General features: G+C 42.2%; 1 protein-coding gene across 10 annotated transcripts in view; it reads left to right on the top strand.

Annotated features, from left to right (window-relative positions):
- Positions 1 to 17,073, top strand: part of PIGL (phosphatidylinositol glycan anchor biosynthesis class L) — a 92,272-nt gene that overhangs the window by 59,569 nt on the left and 15,630 nt on the right. For 2 of the 10 annotated variants that reach the window (XM_036032934.1, XM_036032933.1), the window contains exons 5-7: positions 3,697 to 3,728; positions 5,232 to 5,365; positions 12,796 to 12,929. In XM_036032934.1, coding sequence (XP_035888827.1) covers positions 3,697 to 3,728; positions 5,232 to 5,365; positions 12,796 to 12,894 — 265 coding nt within the window. In that variant the 3' untranslated portion in view covers positions 12,895 to 12,929. Of the gene's footprint in view, positions 1 to 3,696; positions 3,729 to 5,231; positions 5,366 to 12,795; positions 15,650 to 16,553; positions 16,880 to 17,073 lie in introns of those variants that run through there. The other 8 variants (XM_036032939.1, XM_036032938.1, XM_036032935.1 and 5 more) reach the window with 7 other exon arrangements.

Genomic DNA, 17,073 nt, shown 5'->3' with positions numbered 1-17,073 from the left:
TCTCTGCAGTCTCCTAAACATCTGAGAATTTGTGTTTTTTACCCCAGGGACACAGCAAAGGAGTAACTGATTTAATTCTTTCTTTGCTTTGGCCACAAAGCTATAGGGCCAAATTTGCTACCCTTCGTAGCAAGTGTAAGGGACTTTAGGTATTGAGCTCTGTGAACCAATGTGTCTCTTTGCTCCATCTTCTTTTTCCTCCCCTGATTCTCATTTATTTTGTTATCATCTGTTGTATACTTTATACACTATCACAAATCTTTCTTTGGAGAAGAATATACATACGTAATAGAAAATCTCATTTGTACTTCACAGTCACCCTATTTTACTGACTTGAACCTCAAAGATATTAGGGACTTACTCAGGGTCCTACAAGCATATGTCAGTTCCCTAGCCTCAGAAGTGCTTCTCCTGGACACCAGGAGCAGCAGCTGGTGGACTTGGCCCAGCGACTAAAGAAGGAGTGGGGGCGACTTGAAGTGAAGGACGTACCTTATCACCTTTGTCTAACAAGCCCAACATTCTCAGACTGGATCAGAGAAATATGTGAAGACAGAAATGTCCAACCTCTTCATTTCACCAAATCTGCCAGGCTGAACAATGGCAGAGGCAGCGCTGAATCCAGGAATCCTAGTTGTACATTCATTATCTTCTCTGCTCCCTGTGAAGACCCATCCAGTATTAGGGCCTTCCAGCTGAGTCCCTAAACTATGTGCTACCTACTGGAAGACCTATAAACTGTTACCCACACAGTCTTTCCATACCTACCCTCCTGCTGGCTTGACTGTGGAACTACAGAAGGCAGGAATGCTGCCTCCTATAAAGACTGTTCACATCCTGTCCCAGGCACTTGTACAGAAGACCTGAAATTGCATTATAGTCAGAGATGCTATTCACAAAAATTTTTATTGATGATTTTGAGAAAGAGAAAGGAATGGACAGAGAGAAACATTGATTTGTTGTTGCACTTATTTATACATTCATTGGTTGATTCTGGTACATTCCCTGACCAGAGATCGAACCTACAACCTTGATGTATCTGGACGATGCTCCAATCAACTGAGCTACCCGGCCAGGGCCAGAGATGCAATTTTCCGTGAAAATGCAAGGGAAAGTGAGGTAGCCCAAGAGTAGTCTTTCCAACCAACTGTGTGATGACTCCGAGGCCTTGGGCTTCCAAGACTGGAGTGGACAGTTAACCCCATGGAGAACTGAAGTAGTGTCTCTACCTCATTCTGGACACACACTGAGCCTTACCACTTTCCACAAAGCTGCCCCAGAGAAAAGACCAGATTGGGTCTGTTGCAAACAAACCAAGAACACCTGGACTGAGTTTCAGGGCACTTTAGGCTAATTTGCGTGGGTCCCCTTTCTGGCCCCCCACTGAAGTGGGGAAAGTGGGAAAAGTATCAGCCTGGGCCAGGTACTCCAGGGGACAGCTTTACAGCTTTATGGAGACAGGACTGTCTGGGGCCATTTTCCTTGGAAGAGGCTGGAATGCCACAGGTTTTTAATACTTCTGAGTCCTCAGTCACTATGCTTGAGATAAAACAATTTCCTGATATGCCTAACTTCATGCTCCTTTGAAAATAACCTTGTCGCAGTCCCTCTCCCCCACAGTGACACTCCTAGGGAAGTTCATGGTCAGTTCTCCCTCACCCCCCCAAAAAAAGTCTCCCTATACCAGCGTCTTACATTGTTTCCAAAAAAGCTTCTGAGTCCTTATTTCCGTGTGTTCGAGCTCCCCGCATTCCGTATGTTTTTTCCTCAGACTTGATTTGGATTCATAGTTTTCTCAGGAAGCTTCCAGACTGCAGGGATTTGTCCAGAGATGAACAGAAACTAGAACTTGGATCTCCTGTCTCCTTTTCTAGTGCTGTACAGGGCACCTCACTGCCACTTTAATAAGTAAGCCTGTGTGAATTGGAGTAAATGACCTCAGAGGCCTTACTTTTGTCAACTAAAAGATGAGAATCTTCACACCTTAACTGTCAGGTTGTTCTGAGGAAATAAAATAAGATGTTGAATCAAAACATCTAACAGAACAGCATCCAGTACAGAATCAGTACTGTCTTCCTAGTCCACTCCTTCCCAGGAGCCTTTCCGGCCCTTTTGTTTTCTTCTTGCCATACACAGTTGCTTGTGGAAGCTGCCAGAAAAACCAAAGAAGCCTCACAGGAGGGGAGACCCTGGGGAAGGGAGGGGACCACACAGCGGCTATGCAAATTACAGGACACACTTCCTAGGAGAGGCAGCCCCAGGATGGCAGTCCACGCCCAGACCCAGAGCAGTCTCATAGTGTCACTGCTACTGGTGCCCACCTTGATGGCAGACCCCAATTCCCCGTTCCACCTCCTGTTCTGCTCCTTGGGACTCTCTACCTATCTCCTAACACTGCCACCTACAGCTACATGAGCCCCTCAGTTCCAAGCAGAAATGCTGAGGAAATAAGCTTTGTCTTCTGAACTTCCCTTCTTTCTCATTTCTGGGGCTGGGTTCCATTTGTGGCTGGAGGACCCTCCTCAGTGAGGGCTGGTCCCCAACCCCAGGTACTAATGCTCCTCTGAGCAGATAATGAGTCCTGTCCACTTTCGTCCTTCTGTCCCTCTCCCTGCCTTCTACTCCCACCAACCTATGAAAACTGTTGCCTCCACCATCACCCCCTGGCTGCTAAACTCCCCAGGTTTATTTCAGTCCTCAGCTGTCCTGAAGGTTTTTATGGCATTTGACCTTGCCTGTCACTCACTGAAATGCTGCTTTGACCTGGTTGAGCCAGCTGATCCTCCTTCCTCTGGCCCCTCTGGCCCCTGTGGCTACTCCTCAGCCTCTTCCTGGCTTCCTCCCACCACAAGCCCTTCCATGTACTGTTCTAGAGCTACCCACCCCAGCACCAGCTCCTTCCAGTGCAGGTCCCTCCCTCCGCAGCACTGTGCGACTCCGCATGGGTGTACATCTCCAGTGTACCGTCTGCCCTGCCTTCCCAGCCCTGTCCCTGGAGACCCTGACTGCCTCCAAATCAGGATTTCCCCAGAGCTCTGTCTAGACTGCTTCTGGATGAGTTGCTTCTGTTCACAGGATCCCAGAACCCTCCTTCAGATTTCTCTGCTTCTCAGGTCTCTGCTAGGAGGTCAGGCCCATAGTTTATCAATTCCCTTTCAACCTCTCTTCCTCTACCTCTGCTTCTAAGAACCCCTTTTTGTATGCACATATGTGCCTGGGTATTGGACTTACTTCCCTCATCCTCTTATGGCAGGAGAACAGGATGGCAGATGACATCACTGTCAGAGGTGGGAGTGGGGTGGGTCAAAAAGGGGAAAAGGAACTATCAGGGAAGAAATGTCAGTATTTTAAAATATTCTCCCACCATATCATTTTACAACTTCAAAAGAGGAGGAGCCTCAAGGAGTCTACTGCAGTCAACCTTCATCTCTCCCAGGCAAAGCCCTAGCCTGAGCACTTCATAAGCTGTGGCCAGCCTTCACATTGGCTGTCCTTGTGTAAGGTGCCCACCACGGTCCCTTCAGCTGTAGCCTGGGCAGGGAATCCCATAAGTCTATGTGGCAATTTATGCAAAAGAAACTACTTAGAAATTTACCAGGAGGGACCATGGAGTGTGGCAGGCCTTGCTGTGAGGGCCCTTCCTGTTACCTGCAAAGGGGATCTTACTCCTCTCTGTCTTGTTCTTTCCGTCTCCAGGACCCTACACTCAGAAGGGAGGTTACCTGAAGGTAAGGCCTATTCCTTGTGCCAAAGGCTGCTAGATAAGGTAAAGCCATGGTCTTCTAGAAAAATTAGTATGAAATCTGAAAATATGTATGCAGAGCTGCCCTAGGCCAAGCAGAGTTAGGGTGGGGGTGGGGAAGACTGGCCACCCTCTTCCAGACTTGGCTGGGTGTTTCTGTCAATGCAGGTCCCCAAGTCCCAAAATCAGTCTGTATCTATTGAGATGTGCCCCGCCAGCCAGGCAGCCTCCAGGTGCAGGGGGAGATTGAAGATTTTCATGTGGGTTCTCCAGAGAAACACAACCAAAAGAACCAGTAGGGGATTCTTTGTTTATTGCTTTATTATAAGGATTTGGTTTGTGCAATTATGGAGACTGAGAAGCCCCATGATCTGGCTGCCTGCAAGCTGGAGACCCAGGAAAGCTGGTAGTGTAATTCAGTCTGAATCCAAAGGCCTGAGAAGCAGGGCAGCCGATGACGTAACAATCTGAGGGCAGGAAATGACCATATCCCAGTTCAGTCGGCCAAGGAGAAGGAGTTCTCCCTTCCTCTGTGCTAGTCAGGCCCTCAGCTGTCTGAGGAGGCCCCCCCACTCTGGGGTGGGTGGCCTGCTGTACTAACTCAGATGTGCATCTCTTCCAGAAACAACCTCACATGCACCCAGAAATGTGTCACCAAATATCTGGGTACCAGGTAGAAAAATTGACACAAAAAAAACTCACACCAGGCCTTTCCCACTCACCTGCCCGGCTCTCACCGAGCAGGTCTATCCCACCTCTACTGTTCTTTCCTTCTGTCCATCCTAACTCACTTCCTGTCCCCTGGTCATTTACCACGTTGTAAGTGACTGATAGGTGCTCAATGGGTTAATCTGCTCAAGTTAAAAATTCTTCCTAAGAATTTCACCTTTCAAAGAATGGTGTTTGACCCACTGGCCCATTTATTGTATGACACAGGTGCTTAACCTCGCTGAGCTAGTCTCTGGTCTGTTAGTGGGGATAACATACATCCCCCACAGGGATGATAGGAAGATGAAAAAATGAAAACATAAGTAGTGTGCGCCCTTTCTGCATGGGCTTACTGAGCTTACCAAGCTGTGAGGCCTTTGGAACAAGACTGTAGTTCATTTGATTCGTATATGTCAACCTTGTGAGACAGGCAGGTCCCATGCTATCAACATCATTTCACAGATAAGAAAAAGTCTGTCAGTTCTTTTGTGACAGAGCAGGAACCAGGTCCAGAGACAGGTCTCATCTCTTTCCCTTGGCCCTGATGTAGCCAAATCCCAACCTCTAGCAACCTACCTTTCCTTGCTAGGACCTATAGCAGGGAGAGGGCAGCAGGGCAGGCATTCTATGGACAAAGAGCAGCTTCGGTGCCGGGTCTGAGGAGCAAGCCCTGCCCACTGCCCTGCCCACTGCCCTGCCCTGCGACCCAGGGGACAATAGGGTGCTCAAGGGAGAATCTGTAAGCAACAACACTCTTCCCTTCCTTCTCCCTCCCCACCAGGGTGCAGGGTACTCACCCTTCAGTCTGTGAGCATGCTGCGCAAGTACATCTCCCTTCTGGACCTGCCCTTTTCTCTGCTTCACACCGGCGATGTCCTCTTCGTGCTCACCAGCAAAGAAGCAGCACAGGCCAAGGTGAGGACTGCGACTTCCTGGACCCCCACTCCAGATATGTGCCCCGGACTCCTGGCTCCTCAGAGCCCTGGCTCTGCAGAGGCCTAACCAAAGACCTTCCACAGAAGTTCATCTTCTGTCTCTGAGTGTTCATACTGCTGCTATTCCCTGGTAGTCATAGATTTTCAAGAACTTCTACCTTTTGGGGGGGATTATAAAAATAATACATGCTACCCTGGCTGGGTTGGCTAGAGCATCCTCCCAAATCACCAAGGTCAGGACACATACAAGAAGGAACCAATGAACACATAAATAAGTGGAACAACAAATCAGTGTTTCTGTCTCTCATCAATTTAAAAATACATCTTAATACTATAAATTTCCCTTGAAGTATTCCTTTAGCTGCACCTGATAAGTTTTGATATATAGTTCTTCTGTCATCATTCCATTATAAGTAATTTAGAGTTTCCATTGTGAGTTCTTTTTTATTTTTTTTTTATTGATTTGAGAGAGAGAGAAACATGGATTTGTTGTTGCATTTACTGATGCATTCATTGGTTGTTTATTGTATGTGCCCTGACTGGGGATCAAACCCACAACCTTGGTGTATTGGGACGTCACTCTAATCAACTGAACTACCTGACCAAGGTGTGAGTTCCTATTTAATCCATGAAGTTTTAGGGGTGCATGTATTTTAGAGTTTACAAATGTGTGTGTATAGTCAATCTTCATTATCCACAGATTTCATATTTGCCTACTTGCTAAAATGTGCTTGTAACCACATGTCAATACTTGCAGTGCTTTTAGGGTCATTCATAAACATGGATATTTGCAGAGCAGTGAGAAGTTTGAGTCATTGATGCACACATACATGTTCCCAACTGAGGTTGAAGGTGAACCTCTGTCTTCTTGTTTCAGCTCATACTATAAAAAAGTCTTTTCCTTGGAATATTCAGTGCCACATAGTTCTCACTTCTGTGCTTTTTGTTGGTAAGTTTGCTTTTTAAACTGGACTCTAATTATGGTGCAGAAGTGCTGTCCAGTGGTGTTGAACGCTGGACACAAGAATCTAAAATGTGCCTTATGGAAAACATACATGTGTTTTCATGTATTCATATTCATTCATGTATTGTGATGTTGGCCATGAGTTCAGTGTTGATGAATCAGTAATGTATTAAATAAGGTGTCTTTACACAGAAACACACATAAAACAAGATTATGTATTGATCTTTGCTGAAAATGACATGACCAGAGGCTAAACCTTTATATGCCCTAGGAACAGCAGTGCAGTGTGGACTAATGCGGATGTTTACAGTAACTGTACAGAACATGACTACTGTGAACAATGAGAATCATATGTGTTCTGATAGATATTATATATCATATGTGATAGTGATATATTGATACATATGATTATGATCATATGTGATTATTATATATGAGAATATATATAATCTTTTTATTGCTGGTTTATAATTTAATTGCTTTCTAGTCAGTAAATGTGGCTTGTATAATAGTGATATTTAAAGATTTATTGAAATTTAGCATGTTTGGACTGACTGGTCAACCCTGCCTCACTCTGTTACTGTAGTTTAGAATATTATTGCTGATACATATTGATTCCTGGCCCTTTATTGTTGTTGTTTTTTAATTGACTGGAGACAGAGAGAGAGAAACATCAATTTGTTTTCCCACTCTTTGATGCATTCATTGGTTGCCTCTTGTATGGTCCCTGACTGGAGATCGAACCTACACCCTTGCTATATTGAGACGACACTCTAACCAACTGAGTCACCTGGCCAGGGCCTTCATTGTTTCTTATACCCCACACTTTCTCTCTAGGTTCACTTTTCTTTGTGTTGATGTATGTTCTTTAGCAATTCTTTAGTGAGGGTCTAAAGAAGGCAAATTCACTTAGTCTTTAAATGTTTGCATGTCCTATCTTTTGGGAAAGTTTGCTAAAAATAAAAGTTTGTTTGCATTTCTTTCCTCCCAGTGTGTGTTAGGATGTAACTCCCTTATGTTTTGGTACCATCTATTGCTGATGAAGAGCGTATGGTCAGTATAATCTTTTTCATGTGCAGTTAGTCTCTTTTATGGTTTATAGCTTTTTAAGATTGTCCATGTATTTCTGGGTTCTGCAGTCTTATAATATGTCTGGGTGGACTTGTTTATATCTGTCTGGCTCAGGACTCACAAACTGAGGGCGCCTGTCTTTCAGCAGTTCTGAAAAATCCTCACCTATTGTCTCTTCAAATATCCCTTGCAGGAAGTTCTCCATTCTCTTCATAGACTCCTGTGAAATATATATACATAGTGGGGCCTCTTTCTCTATGCATTGTGTCTCTTTTTTTTTAAATATTTTATTTATTTATTTTTTTAGAGAAGGAAGGGAAGGGGAGAGAGAGAGAGAGAGAGAGAGAGAGAGAGAGAGAGAGAAACATCAATGTGCGGTTGCTGGGGGTTATGGCCTGCAACCCAGGCATGTACCCTGGCTGGGAATCGAACCTGGGACACTGCATTGTGTCTCTTAATTGTTCTAATTTTTTTCTCTATTTCACATATCATTTTCATTTTTGAGATTTCTAATTTTTTATTTTATTCCCACCTATTGTTTCACTTCCTGCTTTTTATTTCAAAATTCCTTATTCTTTAAAGTTGTTATTCTTCTGTTTAGCTCCTTGAATGTCCTAAATACAGTTATTTTAGTCTCTAACAAACTATATGTAAAATTATTATTTTTAAATATTTTTATTGATTATGCTATTACAGTTTTCCCAATTATTTCTCTCTTTATACCCCCTCCACCCTGTACCCCCAACCCTCCAGCATTACCCCCCACTTTAGTTCATGTTCATGAGTTGTACATATAAGTTCTTTGAGTTCTGTTTCCTATACCATTTTTTATCTCTCCCCATCTATTTTATGCCTACTAATTATGCTTCTTCTTCCCTGTACCTTTTCCCCCCATTCCTCCCTTCCCCCTCCCCACTGAAATCTCTCCATGTGATCTCCATTTCTCTGATTCTGTTCCTCTTCTAGTTGTTTGCTTAGTTTTTGTTTTCATTGTTTTTCTTTTCGTTTAGGTTCATTTGTTGATAGTTGTAAGTTTGTTGTCATTTTACTGTTCATATTTTTTATCTTCTTTTTCTTAGATAAGTCCCTTTAACATTTCATATAATAAGGGCTTGGTGATGAGGAACTCCTTTAACTTGACCTTGTCTGGGAAGTACTTTATCTGCCCTTCCATTCTAAATGAAAGCTTTGCTGGATAGAGTATTCTTAGATGTAGGTCCTTGCCTTTCATAACTTTAAATACTTCTTTCCAGCCCCTTCTTGCCTGCAAGGTTTCTTTTGAGAAATCAGCTGATAGCCTTATGGGAACTCCTTTGTAGGTAACTCTCTCTTTTCCTCTTGCTTCTTTTAGGATTCTCTTTATCTTTAATCTTGGGTAACTTAAATGATAATGTATCTTGGTGTGTTCCTCTTTGAGTTCAGCTTCTTTGGGACTCTCTGGGCTTCCTGGGCTTCCTGGAAGTCTATTTCCTTCACCAGATTGGGGAAGTTCTCCTTCATTATGTTTTCAAATAAGTTTTCAATTTGTTGCTCTTCCTCTTCTCCTTATGGCACCCCTGTAATTTGGATATTGGAGCATTTCAGGTTGTCCCAGAGGTTCCTAAGCCTCTCTTCATTTTTTGAATTCTTGTTTCTTTCTTTTCTTCTGGATGGATGTTTATTTCTTTCTTTTGTTTCAAATCATTGCTTTGAGTCCTGGTTTCCTTCCTGTCACTGTTGGTTCCTTGAATATTTTGCTCTATTTCACTTTGGATATCCTTCATTTGTTTTTTCATTTTTCAACCAAGGTCGGTCAGATCTTTGAGCATTTTGATTACCAGGCCTTTAAATTCTCCATCAGACAGGTTGGCGATCTCCTCCTCGCTTAGTTCTCTTTCTGAGGCTTTGCTGTGTTCTTTCATTTGGGCCATATTTCTTTGTCTTGGTGAAGCTGATAGGTTATAAGGAGAAGAGGAAGCAGGAGGCAGGGCCTTAGGTATTCACCCAGGCAGGTCAACCCTCTTTGCTTCTCTGTGGTGTTGCCTATGGGGGAGGGACCAGAGAAGGAACAGTGCAGCTTGCCTTTTGTCTCTGGCGCATTTTTCGAAGAACTCTAGTGTGAGACTGGGAATATCTCCTACCAAGGCAACCCTGGCAACCCCAGCTGTAGCCCACAGTCAGCTCTGAGTCTCAGTTTCCCCCTTAAGTCAGCCCCTCCCTTCCAGCCCGTCCTGCCCACAAGGCTTCCACATCATGGTGGTTTTTCTGAGTCAGCCCTTAAGGTCCACCTTACCAGTCTGGTTGTTCTGGTTGATTTTTTCTTTATTTCCTTGGTTGTTAGAGTTCCATGAAGTTTGATTTTCTGGCACTTTTGGTTGTTTATTGATTCTAGATTGGTTGTTATCCTCCTTTTGGTTATGCAAGGAAGCAAAGGATTTCTACCTAGCCTCCGTCTTGGCCGGAACTCCCTATAAAATTATTTTTATCTAGATATATTCATGCTCTGAGTGCTGATTTCATTAGCTTTCTTTCTTTGCATAAATATCATTCCTGTCTTCAGGAATTCTGATTTGCCAACTAGGAGGAAGGTCTTTTTATTGATAAATTAGGGGATCATGCCCCCCTCTTCCTATGTGCTTTCCTTCCCTGTCTAGAGTTCTCAGGTGCTTGATGGCCAGAATCAGGTCCTCTAATGGCAGTTCCAGGTATAGAGCTAGCAGGTAACTTGGTTCAATACTGATTTCAAGACATTCAACTTCCTGTGAGCTATATAACTGGCAAATGTTTTTTGCCAGCACCTTTTCACAGATGAGGGAGCCACCAGCCCTGGCTTCAAGCAGCATGCCTGAGCTCCCTGTCCCAGAGTCCCTTCAGTGAATGCCCTTCAGGAGCAGAATTCTCAGCCACCATGGTGCTCCCAGGCCCTCAACCAGCCAGCCCTCTGCTTTGACCCCTGTGTGTGTTCTTAGTATTCATGGTGCTGTTGGTCTTAGTTTTGACCCAGCCTTATTTTTTTTGTCTTCTCTTTGCACTTTTCTCTTTTATTGCTGTGTGTTTGGAACAGGAAGCATAAATTATCGCTTCATCAGAATAGCTGTCAGGTGGATGCCACCCAAATACCCACAATAGGTGCATGGATAAAGAAAATGTGGTATATACCTACAATGGAATTTCAGCTTTAATAAAAAGAAGGAAATCTTGTCACGTGTTGCAACATGTATGAACCTTGAGGACATTATTCTAAGTGAACTAAGCCAGTCATAAAATGACAAATACTATGTGATTATACTTCTCGGAAATATGTTTACTAGCCAAAATTATGGAAAAACAAGGTAGAAGGGTGGTTGCTAGGGGATAGGGGAGGAAATGGGTAGTTGTTCAATGAGCGTAGAGTTTTATTTTTGCAAGATGAAAAAGTTCTGAAGATCAGTCACAACAATGTGACTGTGGTCAGTATCACCACACTGTGCACTTAAACATGGTGAAGATGGTGAAGTGAGTTTTATATTGTGTGCTTTCTATTTCAATTAAAAATAAAAGATAAATTTAAAATAATAACATTTTGCTAGCAAAATGGAAATGATCAAATTATAGAACCTATTATCGGAGCATTAAATGAAATAGGTGTGTAAACTGGTATAACCTTTCTGGGAAGTAATAGTACTAAATGTCAGAAATCTCAGAAATTGTTGATACTCTTGATACACTAAGTGAAAACAAATAGGTTACAGAGCAATATATATATATATATGTATATATACACATTTTACACACATATACACATGAAAAAAGCCAAAGAACATGCAAAAATTATCAATGTTGATTATCTCTGGGTGGTGGGATTCTAGGTGAGTTTAATTTTTTCCTTTAATTTTTCAAACTTTATAAAATAATCATTATTACTTGTATAATACAATAAATTTATACTTACTCTGACCTAATACATTTTATCTTTAGAATTTTATCCTAAAGAAATGAACAGAAGTGTGTCCAGAGATTTATGGGCAAGATGCTCACTACTGTTCTCTGTGATAGCCAAAAAAGGAACTAATAATCAGCAGGGGAGTGATCAAGTATTGTATAACCAGTAAAAATCATAGTTTGAAAGACATGTAATACAAATGCTAAAGTGGAGAGGGGGAGTAGAAACAACTTTGATACTATGTAGTATTCCCTTGGAAAATTGAACAAAAAGTAATAGAAAAATTAAGTTTGTAAAGACCAAATTGGCAATAAATATATAATTCCTGTAAGTACCCATCTTATTGAATGGATGCTGAAAAGTCATTGAAAGATTGGGGGGATCCAACACTTGAGCAGCGTGATGTGGAAATTCTTATAGCTTGGAAACTATTATAGGCACAAAAAACCAATATATTTGAATCACAAAGGTCATCCCTTCACTCAAGTTTTTTCTAAAATGAACATTTTATTTTTACTATGGTCTTCAAAATTTTAACACTACCCTGTGAGTTCATCCATTTGTTTCTGCAAATAACTTTTATTTAAAAATGTAGTTGAACTTCCTGTTGAAACAATACTGTATAACATTTTGCCTGAATATATTCTGTGGTGATCATTCCCTTTACCATTTACAGCTTATGGTTACTATAGTTGTACTTACTTACATCTTTAAAGCCATGTGTGTTCTGACAGTAGATATAAAATGAGTTCTCCAGACACAGGTTTGTAATGATATCAACTTAGAGAGGACGATTCATTTTAGTACTTAGAGAAAAGCAGACAGGGACCATTTATACTCGTATATGTGTACATGTAATTAAATCAGTTGCTGTGATCTATTCTGTTTAAAAACTGAACCACAGCACATCTGAATAATAATAAACATTTCTTCCACTAGGTGGTAGAGAGAGCCTATACCTACATGCACCATTGTTTTCTCTAATAGTGATTTGTACCTTCACGACCTACTGAATTCAGAGGATAGTATTTTAGCTTGCTTCCCATAATATATCCATGAATGTGTGATATATGTGAAGTACTGGAGCAAAGTGATCAAGAAAGAAGGTGGCTCTGGGTTCAAATGGCAATTCTACTACCTATTAGCTATTTGAGATTGATGAGTTTCCTCGTCTATTTTTTTAAGCAATAATAATGGTACTTAACTCACTGGGTTGTTAAATTGAAATAATTCTTGGAGACTGAGCACTCTAACAGCCAGTAGCATCATCTGCTATTATCACAGGGGAGTAAGTAGAGGTGAGGGAGGGGAGGCAGGGGTTGGAAGCCAGTCCAGAGAGTTTTGCGGGTCATAGGAAGAAGCCAGATAAAGCTGGCTACTGCATGAGGTATGTTACTGAGAGGAAGACAAAACTGCAAACAGCAGAAACTGCTCCAGTGCAAGTGTTTCACAGCTGGTTCTCTAACTCTTCCAGAGAGCCATGTCCTGCCACCGCAGCCAGCTCCTCTGGTTCCGCCGGCTCTACGTGCTCTTCTCCCGCTACATGAGAATCAACTCTCTGCACTTTCTCTGAAGTCTGGAAGCCTTTACAGATCCAAGGAATAAGGAGTAAGAAGACTAGGAAGCCCGGGCCCTGGTCTGGAGCTGGCTCCTTTCCCAGAACCAAAGGAAACCCCAGGGTGGGGTGGCCCCCAGAATTCTGCTCGTCAGAGCTGCAGCCCCTAATGAAAGGGAGGCCATGCAGGCCAACAGGCTGTCTAAACTTCACTCTTCCCTCTGGGGAGAAAAACGACACTGAAAACCAAATAAACCCAAGGGTAATAATAGGTCCCCTGCTAGCTTCTCAAGTTCTTATGGAAAACACTATACATGAGAGCACAATGTACTTCAGACACCTAGCACAGAGCCTGCACTTACTGTAAAAGTATGCTAAAATCACTTACAGTGTGATGCAACCCACTGAAACAGTTTCCAAAGCAGGCTCACCAAATATACACACATACACACACACACACACACACACACACGAAAAGCCTATATTGAATTAGTTCAACCATATTTCCATTGATTTATCTTTGTGGGCTGTGTATTGGATTTGAATCTAGAGAAAACCTGCTCTATCTAACACTACAGTCACTGACGGGGCATCCAAGCCCCGATCCCTGTGCTGGGCAGTTTCACACAGAGTTGTGTAATTCAGGCCCTGCCCTCAGGGCACTTATAATCAAAGATTCAGCTCTCAACCTTTTGGAAAAAGCAGGAAATAGGAAGAGAAATCTGGACATTTTAAAACACACACACACACTCAAGAACCTGATGTTTTAAAAAATTGTATTACAAACAAAAGCATTCTGAAAGATCAGGCTTGGTGGCTACTCACAGAATCTAGCTAATAGTCCAGGGAAGTGGCCCAAGGCAGGGCAGCTCCACAGACTGGTGACCCAGGTGGGAGGCCAGAATTGCCAGCAAAGTAACCAGAGGCAAGGTGCTTAACCTCTCTCTGCCTCAATTCTCTCATCTGCAAAACGGGGACAATAATGTGCCAACCTCAGAGGAAATGGTGCCTGAAAGCACATAGCAAAGGGTCTGATGTACAGTAAAGGCTCAGAAAGATGAGCCACAGCTATTCTGAGAACTAAAGAGTAAGCAGGTGTTAAGCAGAGGGAGTAGCATAAATCAAAGGCCTGATACAGCAGAGACCTTGGTGTGCATTATCCTTGTGTATTCCCTCTGCGTGATAGATGAGAATTTCTGCCTGAATTTCTGTCTCCATAGTAGCAGGTTAGAGAGCTGCTTCTTGGGCCTCTTCACCCACACTTGCTTCCTGGTTCTGGGGCTTGCCAATGTCTTGAATGCCTCCTAGGGGCTAAATGAGGCTGACAGAGCTATCAGGCCCCTAGGCTGGAATTGAAAATGCAAAACTGGCTGTTACCTGTCTACTAAAGATGTGTCACTAGCTCCTAATGGCCTTCATGTGAAAGTGACAAAAAATAAGGCACTAACCCTGCTTAGAGTTTGGGGACTTATTTGACTCCTAACCTGCTACTAGGAAGACAGACACCCACCGGCCTTTTGGGACAGCAATTCTCAGTACATGTTAAGAGCTTTTAAAATACACATACTCAAACCTAAGGAAATATTTAAAACATCAAAATTGTATACATAAAGATCATCACAGTATTATTTAAAATAGTATAATGAGGAAAATCCAGCGATGTAATCATATTTGGTAACAAGGAAAAATGTTCATGATATATTAAATTTTGAAAACCAGGTTAGGAATGCTAAAATTCAACAATGGTACACATATATATAAAAGTATACAAACAAATATACATATCCATATATGTGGGTGTGTGTGGCTATATATCCATAAGGTCATCTTTCTACAATGAACATTTATAATTTTAAAGTATTTTTGTTCATGAATAGCTTTTTGTTTAGGCTTTTACACTTGTCCCCAATTTCTCTCCCTTTGCCTACCTCCACCAAGCCTCACCTCACCCCTCCAAGCAATCCCCATATCATTGTTTGTGTCCATGGGTCATGCATAAATATACTTTGGCTAATCCCTTCACCATCTTTCATTGTGTACAAATAGTTTTTATGTGAGAAAATAGCTTTTGAGAAAATGTGAAGTTTTTAAAAATGTATAGTCAGTATAATTTTAATTATGTAAAGTGCTAGCCATTTATATACTGCTGGTAGACATAAATGGTGTCTACATACTCTTTAGTTCTCAGATTACCTGTGGCTCATCTTTCTTGAGCATTTACTGCATGTCAGACCCTTTCCTATGTGCTTTCAGGTACCATCTCAACTGCTGCAGAGGACAACTTGGCAATTTCTAGTGAAGTTCTATATCCCCTGATCCAGCATTTCCACTTCTGGTAATTTACACTATAGATTTACTCAGGTGCCAAAAGAGGTGTATAAGGGATAGACATTGAAACACTTTATAATAGTAAAATACTGGTCCAGTCCAAGTGTTCATCAATTAAGGATTGTCTAAGTATATTGTAGGTAAAACAGTAAAATACCACAAAACTATTTTTTAAAATAATTTTTTTTAAATAAAAATTTGCCTTTATTTTATGTTCACTGGGTCAATTCAAACTCCTATCTATGTCTTGTGGGTTGGGTGGTGGGGGTTGGGCTGTGGTCAACCATGGCCTTTTCAAGTTGAAAATCAGTAACAGTGGCCCAAAGGTGGCAACACGTGTTGAGTTTATTGCCTCACTGTAAACAGAAAATCTTGTCTCCTGATCAGGTACCCAAAGGTTATAAAAGAAATATAACTTAGCTCCAATTTGAGCATTTGTACTACAGAATGTAAGCTTCACCTTGGCATTTTTCTTTTTCTTTTTTATTTTCAAAGATTTTATTTATCTACTTTTATAGAGAGAAGAAGGGAAGGGAGAAAGAAAGGGAGAGAAACATCAATGTGCGAGAGATATATTGATCACTTGCCTCTCTCACGCCCATAGCCAGGGACCCAGCCCATAACCCAGGCATGTGTGCGGACCAAGAATAGAACTCGTGACCTCAGTCCAGTGAGCCACACCAGGCATGGTTCACCTTGGCATTTTTAAAGGACTCGTTGTGATCCTCTATAAGGCCTTCTGTGTCATAAAAGTACTCATCCTACCACATCTACATAAAAAGGCTGTACATTCTCATTATATCTGTAGTGCCATCAAAACTATGAGATAACAAGTTACACTTGCTGGAATCCAGTCTGACTTCCAGCTACCAGGGCAGTCCACCCTAGCACTGCCACAGAGGGTGTCATTACCAGATGACACCCAGGACCAGCCACAACTTCATACTGTTCTACGATTATGACCATACACTACCATACAGTTGACAAATTTACCCTTTATTTTCAGAGTTTCTGATAAAATAGGCAATTATTCCATTTGTGTCCTTTCCATGTTTTAAAATAAGAAAGTCCTATATTTGTATTCTCTAAGATTCATAGTAAAAACATTATACAAATGTACACATCCTTGAAAACTCTAGCATTTCTAGTGTACATTATTACCACTTGTAATATAATTCTACCAGGCAGAACTCTAATACCTAAGCTGTCGCACAATCCAGAAGACACATTGATTACCCCGGGACTATAATCCCAAACCAGAACTCGAAGTGGTGCAATCACAAGTGAAGGCAACAGGGAGTTCTGAGAATGGAGAAGAGTCCTCAAGTCCCACTTAGCAGCTGCTAGGGAGTCTCCAAATCCGCACCTCAGCCACACCCCCATGCCAAGTCCAGGCAGCCAAAGGGACTCCATACCAGAATTACTGGAGAGTCCTGAAAGTGTCCCACCAGAGTCACCAGAAAATGAAACCAGAAAAGCATTCCTGCTGCCTGTCACTACCAGAACCAATTAGTAGAGACAGGATTGAATCTTTATGGGCACTTTAATAAGATGTCAGCAACACCTGAGAAGATGGTGGGTTATACACCCTCAAAAACCATCTCGTCTCACCTCAGGCCGACCTTTTTATTTTTTATTTTAAGCTTTTATTTATTTTTAGAGAAAGGAGGAGGGAGGAAGGAAAAGAGGAAGAGAAACATCAATTGGTTGCCTCTCTCATGCCCCCAACTGGGGACAGGGCCTGCAACTCAAGCATGTGCTCTGACTGGGAATTGAATGGGTGACCTTTCGGTTCTCAGGCTAGTGCTCAATCCACTGAGCCACACCAGCCAGGGCAAGCCAACCTTTTTATCAGGAGAAGAAAGGGTA

Source organism: Phyllostomus discolor, chromosome 8 (assembly GCF_004126475.2).
Source record: "Phyllostomus discolor isolate MPI-MPIP mPhyDis1 chromosome 8, mPhyDis1.pri.v3, whole genome shotgun sequence".
In the NCBI taxonomy this organism is placed as follows: domain Eukaryota; kingdom Metazoa; phylum Chordata; class Mammalia; order Chiroptera; family Phyllostomidae; genus Phyllostomus; species Phyllostomus discolor.
The sequence above is the reverse complement of the archived record's forward strand: the minus strand, read 5'-3'. Positions and strand labels throughout refer to the sequence as shown.